At 45.5% G+C, this 19418-nt stretch overlaps 1 protein-coding gene across 4 annotated transcripts in view; it reads right to left on the reverse strand.

Moving 5' to 3' along the window:
- Positions 1-19418, reverse strand: part of TCP11L2 (t-complex 11 like 2) — a 63101-nt gene that overhangs the window by 5265 nt on the left and 38418 nt on the right. For all 4 annotated transcript variants that reach the window (XM_027872584.1, XM_027872561.1, XM_027872568.1 and 1 more), the window contains 3 exons: positions 16651-16787; positions 3723-3910; positions 1897-2078 (listed from right to left, as the gene is read on the reverse strand). In XM_027872584.1, coding sequence (XP_027728385.1) covers positions 1897-2078; positions 3723-3910; positions 16651-16787 — 507 coding nt within the window. The remainder of the gene's footprint in view (positions 1-1896; positions 2079-3722; positions 3911-16650; positions 16788-19418) is intronic.

Here is a 19418-nt window from a genome sequence, read left to right on the forward strand (position 1 = left end):
GGAGGAGGAGGAGGGAAGAGAGGGAGAGAGTTAGGTTCACATATTATACTTTCTTGATTTCCTTTTAAATTCCCCATTGCTTCTTCACCCACATTTCCCACTTGATTAAGCTCTTTCAATGATTCCATCTAGCTGCACAGATGGTGGATGGAGTTTGACCCTTCCTTGTCCAACACCCTCATGTTTAGTAGGTTTCAGAACCTTCTCCGGGTCGCTGCTCCCAAGACCACAGATGTAGAGACACAAGGCGCTTACGGATTATTCAGTCCAATGACTTTCATTTTACCCACCAGGATGCTGAGACCATCAGCTCCCGTGACTTGCCCAGGATTACACAGCCACAGGTGGGACCTAACCTCAGGTGTTCCTAGCCCTCTCCCTCCTGTTCTGTGACTTCATTAGCACCAGGCAGGGAATCTTGTCCTCCAAATGCAGACCGGCATCTTGAGCTCAGAGCAGTGTCTGGGGACCTGCTCAGATCACACCCTCAAAATGACTGATACCAAGAGCTAACATTCAGAATGCTCTTTCAGAAGGTTTGTAAAGCACCGTGCATAGCTTATCTTAATTGAGCCCCACAACAAACACGTGAGGGAGGGGCTGTTGTTCACCCCGTTTTACAGATGAGGTACACAGAGGCTGAGTCACTTGCCCGGGGACACACCTCAGAGGTGTCTGAGACAATATTTGAACTCAGGTCTCCCTCCTTTTCCAAATCCAGCACTCTGTCTAGTACACACTCTAGGTACCACAGGTAGGACTGGAACCCAGGTCTTCCTGACTCACAGAGTGCTCCGTATCCACTGGATGACACGCTGCCTCTTGGTAAGAATAATGGCGAGTTAATAATAACAAAGACTGATGTTCACATGGAGCATCATGGGATGCCACGATCATGGCTCTGGAGATGGAAGGGTCCCTTAAGGCATCTAGTCCCAACCCCTTAAACAGATGAGGAAACTGAGGCAAGATAAAGTTATTCACCCTTAGATCAAAGATTTAGAGCCCTAAGGGACCTGAGAAACCATCTAGTCCAAAGCCTGAAAAGCACTTTACATAGTTTATCTTATTTGAGCCCTACAATAAATCCGGGAAGTTGATGATGTCATTTTATCCTCATTTTACAGAAAAGGAAACCAAGGCTCAGGGAGGGTAATGGACTTGTGCCTTCAAACCACATAATAGGTATTTAATAAACACTTGTTGTTATGTATTACAAGGATAAGGTGAGAGTGAAAATTATACTTGTGAGCCAGAAAGGGGCCTGGAGGTACACATAAGTATCTGAGCTAGGATGTGAACTCAGGTCATCTGACTCCAGAGAGGGTCAGTGCTCCTTGCTCTGTATCAAACTTGCCTCCCAATCAGCAAGCATTTATTAAGCACTTACTGTGTACTATTCTGGGTCCTGGGGATACAAAGAATGACATGAGAGCTACTCAAAAGAAGTTTCCCTTCTATTAGGGGTAAACATAGATACCAAAGAAAAAAGGAAGGGAGGAGGAGACCCAGGGCAAAGATGGAGGTACAACTAACTGTACCTGAGGATAACCCAACTCACAGCGGCTTTCCACAACTGAGTTTTGCAGGTTGGGTTTTTTGGATTGGTTTTTGGCATTGTTCAGACAGCACAGTCAAAGTTCTAACATCTTCATTCTATGTGGGAACATAACACCCTTCCTGACACTGGCCTTGGAAAATCCCCCTCCCTACTTTAGACATCCCATCTAAGCCTTGAGCAAAATTAAAAGGCACTAGAGGGGGAAAACCCATCAGGCAAAAAGCTCCAAGTTTCAGTCACGAAAATCCCATTTGGCAATCCCAGGGGCTCATGCTTTCCAAATTCAATGAAGAGTGACATGACAAAGTGAATCCACGTTGGCTTCGAGAACTTACTCTTTGTGCATTCCTTCAAGTAAGATGGTGGAAATCCTTTTCAGTCGATCTGAGAGCTCAGGCAAGCCTTCTATCAGAGTGCCCACCATATTGTTGGTGATTAGTGACAGGCAGGAGATAACCTTCAATTGATTTAGCCTTTCTGTCAGTTTCTGAAGACGGGTTCCATCTGTCATTAGTGTCTGATCAATAAAAATAAAATGAAACAAAAATCATTAAAAAAACAAACAAACAGGCGAACCACATGCAGCATCTAACCCAATTCCCTCGTTTTAGAGACGATGAAATTAAGACCCAGGGAGGCTAAGACTTGCCTAAGGCAGTGTGGTGTGATGGTCAGTGCTGGACCTTTCAGTTCAAATCTCATATGTAAAAATTAATTATAATATTTCTAGGATCTAGGGTGTTTCAAGGCTTAAAGGAGATACTTGATGTAAAGCACCCTGGGAACTCCACAGATGTGCTACAGAGAAATCAGCCAGCATTGCTGGAGGACAACACTTTTTCACCTTCCAAGGCCTGCCTTGGGCCCCTGCAGTGCTCTGTTTGGTGAGTGCCTGGGTAGCCCAGCATATGGAGCCAAGCTTCACTTTATGGCCCAGCCACCTTCTTTCCAGCCAACTTGCTGATGCATTTCCTTGCCCTCCTCCCCCATGCCCTTGATCCCAGTCCCAGAACCATTATCAAATCAACACTATCCTTACTACTTTATGGGATCTGTGTCCGTCCACTTCCCTATAACTTCACTGACCTTCTCAGTAATTTTCCAAACCAAAATATGTGGTTTCCCTCTATTAGAATGCAGGCCCCTTGAGGGTAGGGCCTGTCTTCCCTTCTGTTATTTGTATCCCCAGGACCTCACCCAGTGCCGAGCACATAGTAAGCACTTAATAAATGCTTTCATTCATTCATTCATTACTGTTATGGTGACAAGTGGAATAGCTGGAATGACAATGCAGGTCCCACCATCAACGTTGGCACCCAGCATTTACATTATTCATGTTATTAACAATAATAAGAACAGCTGTTTAAGTATTAGACTGCAAGCTACCTGAGGGCAGGAACTACCTTTTACCTTTCTTTGTATCCCCAGAACTGGCACATAGTAGGTGCTTAATAAATGCTTGCTGACTCGTTGATAGAAGGCTTCACATCTCGTTTGTGTCAACAACTTTGTGAGGTGAGTAATATAAGAATTGTTTTTCGCTCTTTTACAGATGTGGAAACTGAAGGTGAGATAGAGGAAGTGACTAACCCCGGGTCACACAATCAAGCAATCAACAAGCCTTTAGGACAGCCCTATTGCCTGCTTACCAGACATTGGCCAGACATTGGGCTAGGTGCTGGAAAAACAAATGTAGACCTCTAACTCACACTGCCTGACTCTTACCACTACTCCACCCCCGCTCTCTAATGCTATATTATAGTTGCTAATATGACCTCATTTTAGAGGCACTGTGGTCTAGTGGGTAGGGTATTGGGCTTGGATGGAGTCAGAAAGACCTGAGTTCAAATGTCACCACATTCATAGACAGAAACGTTACAGACATTTACTTAGGTATGTGACCCTGGACAAGTCTTTTAACATCCCCTTCTCCCCATCTCAGTTTCCCTACCTCCCTCACAGTAAGAGCAAAAGCACCAACTTAGTCCTTACTATGGGATACTGGGAGTCTCCCCGGGAAAGTGCTTTGTAAATAAACACAGCTGCTCTTATAATTATCTTGGCAAGTGGTGTCAATTACACATGATTTTATGGACACAAGATGAGCAAATTCCCAGGAACCAGAGCATTAAAATGCAGAAAACCCCAGGGAGGTAGTCACCTCGGGTAATTCCTTCTTCCGATAATCCCAATGCAGCAGCTTCAAGTAACTGTTGTTCAGCACCGTGGTTGGGCTCAGGCTGGGTCTGGAGCTACTCCCGGCCCCAGGAGAGGAGGCATTTTCCGAAAGAGAAAACAATTCTTCATTGACAGATTCCTTTATCCACTCCTTCGTGACATCCAGGGCACCTAGAAGAGAGTGGTCAGATAACGAATGTAGGGCGTTCTGCAAACCTTAAAGCACCAGACGGATGCTGGTTGTTATCATCATCATCATCATCCTCCTCCTCTTCCTCCTCCGTATCATCACCATCACCATCATCACCACCACCACCATCATCATCCTCATCATTATTGTCACCATTGCTGTTGTTATCTCACAGAAAGGTCTTTCAGAAATTGGCACATGGGGGCAGCTAGGTAGCGCAGTGGATGGAGCACCGGCTCTGAAGTCAGGAGGACCCGAGTTCAAATCTGGCCTCAGATCAAACACTTCACACTTACTAGCTGTGTGACCCTGGGCAAGTCACTTAACCTCAACTGCCTCTTCAAAAAAAAGAGAAAAAGAAAAGAAAAGAAATTGGCACACAGAGGAAGCAGTTAGTAAAGACAGTGTTGGAGATGGAGGTAAGAGGTTCTGGGATTAGATTCTGGTTCTGCCATTTAAAACCTTGACCTTCGCATCTTTGGGCCTCAGTTTCCCTGTCTGCAAAGTGTGGAGGTTGGACTAAAGACCTCTGAGGTCCCTTCCAGATCGAGACCTATGTACCAAGGTCTAGATTCCCCTCTGTCCTGCCCTTATTGCTCAGTGACCTTGGGCAAATCTTTTCATCTCTTTGGGATAAAGGGGCTAGATAGCTGGCCAGGAAGGCCTCTTCCAGCTCTAAATATATGAGAACAAAAAATCTGAAAAGTGAGCATGACGGAGTAACATAAACACACTAGGCTCTCCTAAAAAGCAGCGAACCAAGCCACCGAAAGCCTGTGTCACCTGGACCAGCAGAGTAGCCCGGACAAGTCAAGCAATGGGGTCAACCTTCAAAAGATTCCTCAGCTGTAAAATGACGGTTTATAGCAACGAATGTTTATTACCTTTCTACTACATGCAGGAGCTGCTAGGTGGCGCCATAGTGTGCAAAGCACTGACTCCAGAGTCAGGAAGGACCATTTTCATGAGTTCAAATCCAGCCTCAGATTCTTACTAGTTGTGGGATGCTAGGCAAGTCATGTCACCCTGCTTGCCTCAGTTTCCTCATCTGTAAAACGAGCTGAGAAGGAAATGGCAAACCACCCCAGCATCCCTGCCAAAGAAAACCCCAAATGGGGTCACAAAGATTCAGATACAACTCAACAACATGACCTGACCCTAATCTATCTTTCCTACCTCGTTGGACATTCCTCCTTCTCCCATACTCTAAGATCCAGTTAAACTAGCCTCCTCTCTCTCTCTTCCTCACAGATGATACTTTGTCTCCAGAGTCCATGCCCTTGCACTGACCATCTCTCATGCCTAAGATGCCCTCCCTCCTCAGCTGCAGCTCAGAGAATCCCTCTCTTCCTTCAAGAAGCAGCTCAATCTGGGCAGTTAGGTGGTGCAGTGGACAGAGCACTGGCCCTGAAGTCAGGAGGACCTGAGTTCAAATGCGACCTCAGACCAAACACTTCACACTTACTAGCTGTGTGACCCTGGGCAAGTCACTTAACCCCAATTGCCTTAAAAAAAAAAAGAAAGAAATAGCTCAAGCCTTTCTTGATCTCTCCAAATGCTAGCTCCCTTCTCCCAAACTCCCTTGTCTTTTTCTTGCATTTATTCTGTTTAGAATTATGCTGTCTATACTTATATACACATCTCCCTGATAGAATGAAAGCTTTGTAAGAGTTGGCATTGCTTCATTCTTTATCTTTGAATCACTGGTTTCTTGTATGCCGGCAACACATAGTAGGTGCTTTAAAAGTCCTAGATGAGGGGCAGTTAGGTGACACAGCCGATAGAGTACTGGCCTGGAGTCAGGAGGACCTGAGTTCAAATGCGGACTCAGACACTTGATACTTACTAGCTGTGTGACCCTAATCAAGTCCCTTAACTTGGACAGTCTCCTTCCCTTCCCCCCCCCCAAAAAAAGTCCTGGATGAGCGACTATCTAAGGCTGAGTTATCCTTAATAAAAGGATTTGTTCTGTGAAGTTTGGATTCAATCAAAGGGCCACACTTGAGAACCTAAAGGGCCACATGTGGCCTCGAGGCCACGGGTTTCCCATTCCTGAAAGCTATTGAAGGCATATAACAAAGTATTGTTGTATTTTATTATAGCACAGAGAAAAGCTTAGTCTTTGATGGTAAGATCAAGGATTTAGAGCTAGAACAGACCTCAGGGGTCATCTGGCCCAACCCCCTCACTTTACAAGGATGTCAAGTGACCCAAGGTCACACGGACAGGAAGTATCAGTGGCAGCATTCAAACTCGGGCCCTCTGGCTCCCAATCCATTGTCTTGTCAATGGCAGCTTTTCCTCAGCTCCTCCCCCATCCTAAGCCCCTTCCTGATAAAGCTCCAATACACTCTTGACCAAAGCAAATGCTCTGAGCAAAGGCTGAGGGGAGCCCATGACCGAGCATGAAGGGAAATGCCACTGTTTTCTCATCACACAGTGTACCCTTCCTAAAATTAGTATTTGCCAAACATAGCCCAACTCTAAGGAGATGCGGAAATATTTTCCATTCATTGTAACTGATAAGACCATCACGTAAACCTCTGTAAATGAACATTCAGTGGAGGGTTGTTCCACAGCAGGGATCTGCTGTGTATGATCAGCAAAGGGACAAACACTATAAATAAAGAAGAAGAAAACTGACACCAGAATTGGGGTAGGGTGGTACAATGGAAAGAGCACAGAGTTCCCTAGTCTGAGCACCTGAGTTTCAACTCCAACTCCTCTACTGACTAGCTGTGTGACCTGGGGAAAATCACTTCCCCTCCCTGTTCTCTCTATTATAAAATAAGGTTCTTATGTGCCAAGGCCCCTTCCAGCTCTTAATTTGATTATCTGGTGATCCCATGACGCAACCCTGCTCTGCCAAAAGGAGCCAAAGAATGGCCTGGTCAAATCTGCACCAGCTCTTCCCAAGTACAATATGCCAAGAAGGGGCAGAGTAAAGCTGGCGGAACGAGAGGGAGCATTTTTGCCTAACTCAATCAGCAAACCTCCTCCACAATATCCTTGTCACCGTTCCAGGGTGGAGAGGAGTAGCTGCGACCAAGAGGGACCTGAGCTGTGTATGGAGCAAGGAAAAGTTCCACAACCACGGTTGTGCAGTGCTGAGCCCAAGAGCAGAGTGGGAATTCAATTCTAACCTTCAGGCTGCACATAAGCCTGTGATGGGATAATCGGGGCAGGAGACCCTGGTCAATGGGAAGCCAGGAGTTCACTCTGAACCTGCAGAAACTTCCAGCAGACTACAGTGACCGAATCCAGGGGTAGTTTTAAAACTCAAAGAAGGGAAGTGAAGGAAAAGTTGGGGAAAGGAAAGCAATGAAAGAAAATTCTGAAAACAGAATTAATAGCTTGGAAGAGGTATAAAACAGTACTGAAGAAAACAACTCCTTAAAAATGAGAATCATCCAAGTGGAAGCTAATGACTCCACGAGACATCAAGAAATAATAAAACAAAGTACACCAGTATCTCAATTACAAGGTCAGAGGTTAAGTGACTGTCCCAGGATCCTCCAACTAGTCCAAGATGGGATTTTAACCCAGAGTTTCCTAACACCAATTCTAACACTCTATCCTCTGGGTTCCCATGCCATGGGTCCCCTAGGTCTACCCATCCATAGCCCAAAGAACAATGGTCTGAACCATGCGGGACAATTTTGCTTTCAGAGCCCAGATTTTTTAGTGCTATCCAATGTGTCTGGGGACCAGGGGCCTGTGCCAGTGTGTGTGGCTGGGCTCCAAAGGTTTCCCTTGAAAAATGCCTTACTTTATGTTTTAAGAACATTGGAAAGAGAGCACGGTTCCAGAGAGATTCCAACACTGGTAAGGAGCATGATGCTGCAATAGCTAAGTCTAAGAGGGCAGGATGTGGGCAAGCCTGGGGAAGAGGCTCCACCTTTGAATTCCATCATTGGTTTTTATTATTATTGACAATTGTACTTCATTCTCCATTTCCCTGGCTCTAACATTTGAAATATAATCTCTCCCAACCTGGTGGCATTTGTACATTTTCATTCTTTTTTTCCTCTAAAAAAATTGTTTACTTACAGAACACCTTTGGAGAGAAACAGGGCAAGGAGAGAGAGGATCCTGATGGGAAAGACAGAAGGGAGGTAGAAAGGAGAAAGGATAGAGAGAGAGAGAAAGGGGAAGGGGAGGAGAGGGAGGAGGAGAAGAGGAGGCAAGGGGAGAAGAGAGAAAGGAGAGAGGGGAAGGGGGGAGTCAATCAGTAAACATTTAATTAAAAGGACTAAATTAAATAATAAAAAGCCTACTATGTGCCATTGTGCCAAGTGTTAAGGATAGATACAAATATGAAAAAGAAACATCATCTCTGTCCTCAAGGAGCTTACCATCTAATAAGGGAAGACAACATAAGGAAAACAGAAAAGGGGACAGGGAGGAGAGGAGCAGGAGGAGAGAGGAAAGAGGGAAGGGGAAAAGGAAAGGGGGGGGATGGAGGAAAGAGAGGGGGAGGAAGGAGGAGGAGGAGAGAGGGGAGGGGAGGAAAAAGAGAGAGGGAAGGGGAAGGGAAGAAAGGAGAGAAGAAAGAGGAAGTAAGGAAGAAAGGGAAAGGGAGAAAACCTGCTCTCTGCCCAAGAGGAAAAAAAAAAGAACTAACCAATACAGAAAATAACTTGTATTTACTTCTATATTTCGCCGTTGTAGGGTGGGGTGAAGAAGGACGTGTCAACCTTTCAGAATGTAAGGGGCCCAGCCTTTCACATACTGGGCCTTTAGCTCCATATGTACTGGTTCTCTCTGAGGGATTCCCAGGGCTTAGCACTGGGCCAGCACACAGCAGGTGCTTAATAAATGCTGACTGACTGGATACGGTAAAGTGAGGGGGGAATCTGGGTAGAAGAGAGGAGTGAGAATACCACTGAAAAATGATTGCTTTCCCCCCAAAAACTGTAATTTTTGTCTGAGAGGCAGAGTCAACTATATGTACTGGGGGGCTACAGATGACAGGAGTCTTGTCTGTGAGAGGTTCTCAAGTTCAGACTAGCAAAGCCCAGGGAGGAAGGGGAAACGGAGGGGGGAAGGGAGGGGAGAAGGGAGGGGAGGAGAGAACGATGGGAAGGGGAAGGGGAGGAGAGAAGGAAGGGGGAAGGGGAGAGGAGGGGAGAAGGGATGGGAGGAGAGAACGAAGGGGAAAGGGGAGGAGAGAACAAAGTGGGGAGGGGAGAAGGGGAGAAAGGAGAGGAGGTGAGAAGGAAGGGGAGGAGAGAACGAAGGGAGGGGAGAAGGGAGGGAGGCTAGGCCCCACCCCCAGCTGGCAGAAGCCCCCCAGAAGCTGACAGGCTGCCCTCAGAACCGAAAACACTCAAAACTCCTCGTCTGTTCAAGCCCAAAGCTTACTTCAGCCTCAGGAGGTTCATTGGGACCACTGTCATGTTTCACTCGAATCATGATTTGAACTACTCCATAGACAAAAAGCTCATTTCCACTGAGCTCCATGCCACCCCCACCCCACCCCCCTCCAGAGGGCTGAAGCAGATCCACCCTCTCCCACCTTGCTCCTCTCTGAGCAGGGGTCAGGGTCCCACCAGGCAGGCACTACTGACATGCCCCAGCCCTTAGCACAGAGTAAACACTAATGACTAACTTTCTTTCACCATCCTGGTCATCCTCCTTTGCTCACTGAACTGCTTTTCAACGTCCTTCCTAAACTACTGTGCCTGAGCCAATCTCCTCATTTTACAGATGATGCAACTGCGGGGAAATGGCCTGTCCATAGCCACACAGGACTAAAAAATCTCCCAGTCCAGCCCTGCACCTTCCTTCCATCTCACTGTCAGCATTGTTTAAAAGCCCCATTCCACCCAAGACTGAGAGACCTGAGCTACCAGTGAGCTCCTCCCCCACCCCATAACTTTGTACTTGCCTTTTATATACTTTGTATTTACTTACATGGGCATAGGATGGTTTTGTCTGTCTTTTTATCCTCATCCCTAGCACAATGCTGGGCACACACGAGGTGAAAGGATCAGGATTCAAAACCTGACTCTGATGCTTACTACCTAAGGAGGCATTCTGACATAATGGAGAAGAGGCTTGAAGTCAGGAGATAGAGTTCAAAGGCCAGCTATGTGACCTCTTGGTATTTTCTCATCTAGGTGGTGCAGTGGATAGAGCCAGGCCTGGACTCATCTTCCTGAATTCACATCTGGCCTCAGACACTTCCTAGCTGTGTGACCCTGGGCAAGTCACTTCACCCCATTTGCCTCAGTTTCCTCATCTGTAAAATGAGCTGGGGAATGAAATGGCAAACCACTCCAGGATCTTTGACAAGAAAACACCAAGTGGGGTCACAGAGAGTCAGACACAACTGAAAGACTGAACAAAAGGACAAAATTTTCTCATCTGTAGAATGAAGCAAGTGCCAGTAGCACCTACCTCAGGGCTCTCAGGAGGTTCAAAGAACACGTAGAAACGTCAGTTATTTAAGCTCTCCCAGGGGAAGGGAAGCAGCATTACTAGCAGCTTGGTGGCTGGTTAAAGGTCCCTGACAGCTCTAAAGTCCATGACCCAGCCTAAGTTCTTGGAGGCCTGAGATGGCGCCATTTTGGTCTCTTTCCTCCCAGTGTTTATGACAGTGCCACTCACGGCAGAGCTGGGGATTAGTGGTGACTGACTGGTGGACGAGTTGGCCTCTAAGTCCAAGATCCTGTGAATTCTGGGAGAAAAGGACAGAGGCTGCCTTGTACTTGTCTTTTTTGCACTGGTCCAACGAGTGGGGACAATAGTGCCAAGCGCCTAGAGAAGGCTGGGCCATCAATAAATGCTCACTTCCTGATTGATCAACATTAAAATAATAGTTCCAGAAAGGGAAGAATATTGCTACCAGTATTATTTTCCTCTAAAGAGAATTCGCTAACCCTGGGCATAGAATTTCCTATGAAAAAAGATCAGACTGCTGCTGGTATTTGAATGGTGTCAGCTGTGGGTAATTGCTTATTAGAATACACACACACATACACACATGTGAACTCAGTTCTCTCTCCCCCCTCCCTCCCTCTCCTCCCTCCCTTTCTCTCCTGTTTGTCTGTCTCTCCTCTCTTCCCTCTCTCTCTCTCTCCCTCCCTCCTTCTTCCTCCCTCCCTCTCCCCCTCTCTCTCTCCCTTGACAACACTAGGCAAAAAGACAGAGAGCCCTCCCCTTAGCTTGTGAGCAATCCATCTCTGCCAACCCTGAGTCAAGTCGAATTCCTGTGCCCAACCCCACCCTTGGAATGTCATGGTTCTTTGTTCCCACCACAGTTAACCCAATTTTTCTGTCCTCTCGATAGTTTTTGTTTGGAGAGATACAAAAAGAGACTGACAAGGGACTGTGGAGATCACCCTGGATCTGTAATTACAGAGCCAAGATAAAGCCCATCTGTGTTGTAAGCGCCTGCTTTACAGCGGACAAATTACAGAGAAAGTTTCCTCCATTCTCTCCTGTGAACAACAGAGCCCATAATACTAAGCACAAAGGAAACCCAGCCGGGCCAGCTGAGTCTGCTTCTCTTTGGGGAACGGTGGAGGCTCAGGGGGAATTGGGGAGTCTCTGATCCATCTTGGCTGGATCTCTCTCTCTCTCTCTCTCTCTCTCCCCCTCTCTCCCCCTTCTCTCTCTCTGCCTCCTTGGGGTGACTGGACATCAATCTCATAATCTCAGTTTCTCCATCTAGAGGACAGGCTCCCTGTTGGGTCCTTCCTCCCCAAGTCCTAAGTAGATCAGGGTGTGACTTTCAAGTTAAGATTAGAAACTTCCCCCAAGTTGGAAGGGACCTAAGACTCCATCTGGTCCAAAGCATACAGATGGACAGTAGTCGCAGATATAAGCGGCTGCATTGTGAAGGAGCAACAAAGCGTGTATTCTACACGGTGAAGAGCGAAGAAAGTCACGGGAATTTCATGTACAGACAACCTCCTCTGTTCCTCCCTATAGTAACATTGAAAAGGCGGGCAACACCTTTTAACGAGCTTTTTAGGAATAAGGTAGATTTCAGGCTGGAAGGGACCTTCCTGATGTCTTCTGTATTTATTTGTTTTTGCAGATGAGTAAACTGAGGCCTGGAAAGGCAGTAGGGCTTGCCCCAGGTTCCCCAGGCAGTCAAGTGGCCATGCTGGGATCTGAGTCCAGATCCTCCGGCTTGGTGCATTTACCTAGTTTAGTCTGGCAGTTTGCTCGAGCTGGAAAGGACATCAGTCCAATCTCATTTTACAGACAAGGAAACTGAGGTCCAGGGAGAAGTGTTTTGCCCAAGGCCAAACAAACTGAGGCCCTCAGTGACATCATCTGTAAAATACGGAGGTTGGACCTGATGGCCAAGCCAATCCTCTCTTCACTTCCCACTTGGCTGTCCTCTTTGGCTTGGCCTCCATCATGCCCCCAGGAAACTCATCAACCTTGGTGCTCATAAGTCATTGGTACCCTCTGCCCCTCTGATTGGAAAGCTGGAAGGCAGTCTCCAGCAAAGGACTCCTCCCAAAGACTCCATTTAAAGAGGGTATGCAAGCAAACCAACTCTTCATTTCCCACCAGGCTGCACTCCTTTGCATTGGACTCCAACATGCCCCAGCCTGGGGTAACTTTCCTTTCCCATCCCCCCTTTTCAGCTTCCTCCTATGGGCTACCCTCCCCCGTTAGACTAAAAACACTCTGAGGGCAGGGACTGTCTTTCTTCTTCATATTTGTATCCCCAACACTTAGCACAGTGCCTGGCACATGGCAGGTGCTTAAGAAATGCTTGCTGAGATGAACTGAATGGACAAGGTGTGGATGAGTCCCAACCTGTACAGGTGAAGGGAGTGACGACTGCACAGGTAGAGACGAGCTCATGGACCAAGCAAAGACTGGAAGCCCATTTCCAATTCCTGCTAATTGTTCTCACATGATGTGGGATCTAATGCCTTGTTGCTACGTGCTATAAATAAAGACCTACCTTCCCAGGCCTTCTGCTTTTGCTTTCACTAAAAGAGAACGATTTTCCCGGAATGAGGGACTTGAAGTCGGGGGACCCAGGCCTTACCGTGCGTTATGTACTACTTTGGGTGACTTACGGCCTCTTGGCCTCAAGTTCTTAATCTGTCAAATGCTGGGCTTAGAGCAGACGACCACTGAGCTCCCTTCCAGACCCACAGCCCATGCCCGTAAGCCAGGGAAACAAAATCCTTGAGCCTAATAAAAGTCTTCCTTTCCTTGCAGTAGATCAGACTCCGCAAGTTCCTGCTTTAGCCCAGCCTCCTCATGAGCCTCTTAATACTTGAGGTTCAACTTTTCTGCCCTGCTCTTCCCTACCTCTCTGGGCCTCGGTTTCCTCCTGGGTAAAATGAAGGGGTCGGACAAGCATCCCAGGGTCATAGATTTAGACCAGGAAGGGACCTTAAAGGCCGCTCTGTTCCAAACTTGTTCTTTTATAGACACTTTGCTTCAGAAACTGAAGCAAACCCAGAAGGAATAAGTACTCTGTCCAACAACACAAGGAGTAAGCGGCACAGCCTGAATCTGGGCCCATTTCTGATTCCAAACTACAGTCCTGCCAGCTGGAAGTCAGGGGCTCCTAATCTTTTCTGGGTGGCATCCTGCCCCTTGGCAATCTGTTGAAGCCTACTCCTACTAGGGGTCATTTAACCTTTCTCTGCCTCAGTTCCTTCATCTGTAAAATGGGGATAGTAATAGCACCTGCCTCTCAGGATTGCTGTGAGGATCAAATGAGATAATAAATGCAATTTATGTTATCGTTGTTCAGTTGTGTCCGACTGTTCGTGACCCTATCTGGGGTTTTCTTGGCAAAGATACTGGAGTGGTTTGCCATTTCCTTCCCCAGCTCATTTTACAGATGAAGAAACTGAGGCAAACAGAATGAAGTGACTTGCCCAGGGTCACACAGCTAGGAAGTGTCTGAGGTAACATTTGAACTCAGGAAGATGAATATTCCAGACTCCAGGCCCTGGCTCTATGCTGCACACTAGTAAGGGCAAAGCACTTTGCAAACCTTAAAGACCCATTCTCAGAAGAATGTTTTTAAATGAATAAAACAGAACGACAAAGAAAATCGATTCTATGGAAATACAGTTAAGAACCCCCAGGAACCAATGGTTTCCATCAAGCAGACTTTTGGAGCTCAGTTACTCTGGTAAGTCGGTGTGCCTTCCAGACTTAAACAAATGGAACCCTTAAAATTAATTCCTTAGGAAAAAATGTTTTGTGTTGGTGGAAATAAAGTAAAAGCGCACCTAGCTATCTATTTCCGTCTTGACTGAGGCACACACGACCTCAGAAGGGGCAACTGTTGCTCAGGGCATTAAAAGGTGGCTTTGAGAAGAAGCTAATTCTTCTCAGAACTAAGCAGCTCAGCCTGCTTTTCCTTTTTTTGAAGGGAGAAAACACACACACACACACACACACACACACACACACACACACACACACACGAGAAAACTGGCACCGACCAGCTCCAACCCTAATGGACATAACCCAGAGCTCGGCTCTGGGCTCTGTAAGGGAGCTTCTGGACAGAGAGCATGCCGATGAACACTCACACTCCGTGTGTGTTTCCGTTGTCCCTTAGACCCGACTGGCAGAAAGGGAGAGGTGGATTTTCTCAATAAGGAATCTTCTCTCTGCAGGTCCAACATCCCCAGGTCCTTCTGCCCATCTTCATACCACATGATTCCCTACTGTTTGCTCTCCTGGCCACAGGCCGCAGGCTCTGCTCCGGTTTCTCCATTCCTTTCCTGAGAGGTGGCCAACAGAACTGAACCAAGTATTCTAGACAAGGGCCTGATGAGGAAGGGCGGGGGTTCAGCTCCCTTGTGCCAGATGCTCGGCTTTTCATACCGGGGCCTACCGTGACGTGTGTCCTTCTGTTGACCACGTTTCACTGTGGACCAGAGGTGTATCTCCATCTATTGATGCCCTAAATCTCTTATCTCTTGAACAGCTGCTAAGCCAGCTTTCCTTGACCTGGTCTGCCTCCATTAAGCCGCTGAACCCAGGGCCACTGCATCACCTTTGTTTTAGACTGTTGACAACTTTTCCAAGGCTGATTATGTCAGACAATATATGAGCTATCCCTCTCAGCCTTGTGTCACACCAAACTCAATACCGCCAGTTGTTCTGCAGAACAATTTGGAACTGGGACCACAGCCCTAGAACTGGAGATGGCCTTGGAGGATGCCATCGAGGATAATTCCCTCATTTCCAAAATGAGGAAACTGTGCTCAAGGGAGCTTCAGTGACTCATCAAGGCCACCCAAGTAGTGAATGACAGGCAGCGTATGAACCTGGGTCTTCTGATCCCAAAGACAGTGTTCTTTCCACTGTACCAGACTATCTTTTTTTTTTTTTAAGGCAATTGGGCTTCAGTGACTTGCCCAGCGTCACACAGCTAGTAAGTGTCAAGTGTTTGGTCTGAAGTCAGATTTGTACTCGGGTCCTCCTGACTTCAGGGCCGGTGCTCTATCCACTGCACCACCGAGCTTCCCCTTATCTTTTAATTTTACTGGAAAAGTCACTAAACCCAGCACTAACAATACCAGGCACATTCCCCAAGGAAGGCAAAGACAGAAGGGAAAGGCCCTAATTGTTAGTGCACTCTTCCTCCTCAAATAATATCATATCTACTTATTTGTTGATAAGTTTTGGGCCCCTGGTAAAACGTAAGGTCCTTGAGGACAGGGCCTGTTTCTCTTTTCTGTCCTTCTGACTCCCAAGCTTAGCAAGGTGCCTGCACACAAGGGCGGGCCCTTCTGGCTCTAGTCCACATTCTGTGATGTCCTTTGGTCCTCATGATAGCCTTGGGAGGCGATCATGCAGGCATCATTGTCCTCATTTAACCAAGGAGGAAGAGGAAGCTTCTAGTGGATAAATGACTGGCCTAAGGTCACATAAGTGGGATCCAAATCTAGGCCTTTCCACTCCAAACACAGAACTCTCACCATTGCACTTCATAGTAGCTGAACTCTGAATACAAATGTGTTTGGCCGAGTCTTAGTGAGGGAAGCAGAAGCTTATCAAGAGAATGATTCTGAATCTGGAGACAGAAAAATGTTTGCCCCAAAGAGACAGATACAGAGAGAGATAAGAGAGACATACAGATTCATATGGACACAGAGAGATACACACAAGAGACAGAGAGATGCACAGAAACAAATAGAGGGGGAGTGCCATGGAAACAAAGAGACATACAGTAAAAATGAGAGACACATACACAGACAGAGAGAAAGAGGAGGAGAAAGATGTATACAGAGGCAGACAAACATACATAGGGACAGAGAGACACAGAGATAGACATAGAGACAGAGATCAAAATAGAGAAAGAGATAGATTCACACAGACACACACAAGGGAGAGAGACACTCAAAGAGAGAGTACCACAGAGATAGAGACAGTAAACAGAGACACAGAGAGACACATGCAGACACAGAGAGAGAAAGATGTATACCGAGGTAGAGACACATTCACAGAGGCAGAAAGCCACAGAGAGAGATCTATACAGAGACAGAGATTCACAGAAACAAATACAGAGAGCCCCAGAGACAGAGAAGAGACAAAGACAGATGGCAAGAGAGATACTGAGACATTGACAGAGGTACAGACAGAGATAGAGACACAAAAGCAGAGTCAGAGAGAACAAAATCCTTCAGGGGCACGCGCTCCTGAGGCAACAAAATGAAGCCGGTTAACTCCTCTGATTTAAGAGGCAATGCCCGGACACTGGACTTACTGGGCGTTTCTTCTAAGATTTCCTGGAATTTCGTCCTTTCATAGTCTACCAGCTGGCGCTGAAGATGGGGTCGAAGACTCTTGATGGTGAAATTGACCATGTCCATCTTCATGAGGTCCAGCACGTGGAATATTTGTCTTTAAAAATCAGAATGAGAATGAGTTAGAGAGGGAAGGGTAAGAGCGAGAAATTCAGTTTCAAAATTGCATGTGCTGATGGAGATGGGGGGGTATATACATACATATGTATGCATACACATATATACATACACATATATATACATACGTGTGTGTCTACAGAAAGAGAAAGAGAGAGAAAGAGTGAGAAAGAAGGAGATCCAGGAAAATAAGAGATATAACAATTACTATAGCAATTTAAATGGGGGGTGGAGCTTGGGAAGAGAACAGCAAAATAATCAAAACTGAGTGCTGGGTAATAATAAGGCTCAAACTTGGCCTTGATGAAGAAAGAGGGAAATGTCCTCCTTCTCTTCTTTGCCAAAGAGGACTATGGATGTGGAACACTGACGATACTGTCAGACATGGTGGATGCTTTGATTTGCTGAACCGCCATTTTTTTGCCCCTTTTTTATTTGCTATCATGTGGATGGTTCTCTAGGTTGGGGAGGAGAGAGAGATACATTTGGAAATGAAACTGACATAAAAACAAAAGATATCAAAAAACATTTTTTAAAAAGAAAAAGAAAACATTGTTTAAAATGTATATATGACATCTGTCCCCCTCCCTAAAAAAAATTCCACAAAATTTCATGGCCCAGTAAAATGAGGTAATTCTTGAGAGAATTCTATGTAGTATTTTAAAGTATTATTAAATTCTTTATTTCTTATTTAAAATTAATTTTAGTAATAATGAATGTTTTATTATTAAATAGTATTTTCAGTATTTTATACTCAAGTATAAAGTATTTTTATATTATATATACTTAATTATTAGGTATTTTAAAGTATTTTACATTAAAAATACTTAGGTATAGGATATAAATATTGAGTATATTAAATATAAAATAAAAGTATTTTGTACTTAAGCATAAAATATAAAAATTAGGTAAGTATATCAACTATAAAAACATCAGCATAAGTATTTTATACTTGAGTATAAAATGTAAGTATTAAGTAAATATATTAACTATAAAAATAAGTATTCTATACTTTAAAATACTTTGAAGTATTTTAAGATACAAAATGTCTAAGTGAGTTATTCCAGCCAGTCACAGATAGAAAGGAATTAAGCTACATAAACGAATAAATAAAAAATAAATATATAATAATAAAGGCGGGAAGCAGTGATCAGATGTTGTCAAACATACCCAATATACTGATTTGTTCAACAACTCTTTTTTTCACAAGATCCCGGATTCAGAGCTACAAAGAACCTTTGAAGCTATCCTTTCATTTTACAGACGAGGAAAACAAGGCCGACAGAAGTGAGCAAACTTGGCCAGGATGACACAGGAATGGCTCGGGTCTTCCTGATTCCCAAAGCCATTGTCCTAGCCACTACTTCACCCTGCTCCCAACTGTGCCATCTGGTCCAAAAAAGGGCTTTATTTGGTGGTCGAGCGGTGGTGGGAGGGGAGATACTGGACTCCAAAAAAATGTGAGAGCTTGTAAATTCTAGTGTCTTTTCCCCTTCGAGAATACTTTCTGACTAGTCTGCATGTATCCTGTATGTACCTAGTTATCTATGTATTAGCTCTCCCTTTGGAATGTAAGCACCTTGAGGGCAGGGGTACTTTTTTCTGGCCTTTCTCTGAATCCCCTACTCTTAGCATCAGTGTCTGGCAAATACTAAGTGCCTGATAAATGCTTGTGGACTAACTATTCCTTTCAATAATGCACATTGAAGCCTATCCCTGCAGACCCATCCTGGGTAATTCTCATCCACAGGCAGCCCATTGGGAAGCCCATTAAGATGTTTTTTTAAAAAGCATCAAGAAAACTTTTTTAAAAATAGAATTAATTGAGACTTTCCAGTAGAAATCAGTGAGGAGCCCAACTAGTCCCTTGGCACACTGCTTCTGTTCTCTTCCAATTATGCTGGAATAGGAGGGAAAAAAGGGCCACACATTACCAATATGAAATATTCCACATAGAATCAGATTCCTTGGATCAAGCATTCTAAAACCCAGATCTCAAGGAGTTTAACAAAAAGCCATCACTGATGGGCCATGACTTAGACGTGCAGTCAGAAGACCTCGGTTCAAGCTGTGGCCCATGGATGTGTCTGCTGGGTGACCTTGGGAAGTCATTTATCCTGTCTGGGGCTCAGTTGGCTCCTCTGAAGTTGGGCTATGCCTCTTTGAGCCCTTACACTGGGTGAACAGGAACCATGGTATGTGCTTTCTATTTTAGGATGAGAGAGTTATAAGGGGGCTTTCCCACTACCTTCTTCTCCTTTGAAATTAATCAAAAAAGTTTTACTTAGCACCTGTTGTATGCCCAGCACTATCTTAGGCACTATGAATACCAAGACAAAAAAAAGAATATTTCAGCAGAAAGAGCCCTACGTTGGGAGTCAGAGGACCTGGGTTCAAATTCCACCTCTGACACAACCTGTATGATTTCAGACAGGTCACCTAGCCCCACCCTGGGACTCAGTTTCCTCCTCTGTGAAATAAGGGGGTTGGACTTAGGCCTCCAAATTCCCTTTCAGCTCTAAATCTACAATCTTAGGATAAGTCATTGATCCTCTCTGGGTCTCAGTTTTCTCATCAGAGAAATGAGGATGATGGAGTAGTTACAGCAGGA

The sequence above is a fragment of the Vombatus ursinus genome, unplaced genomic scaffold, assembly GCF_900497805.2.
Source record: "Vombatus ursinus unplaced genomic scaffold, bare-nosed wombat genome assembly UNPS02003292.1, whole genome shotgun sequence".
Lineage (NCBI taxonomy): Eukaryota > Metazoa > Chordata > Mammalia > Diprotodontia > Vombatidae > Vombatus > Vombatus ursinus.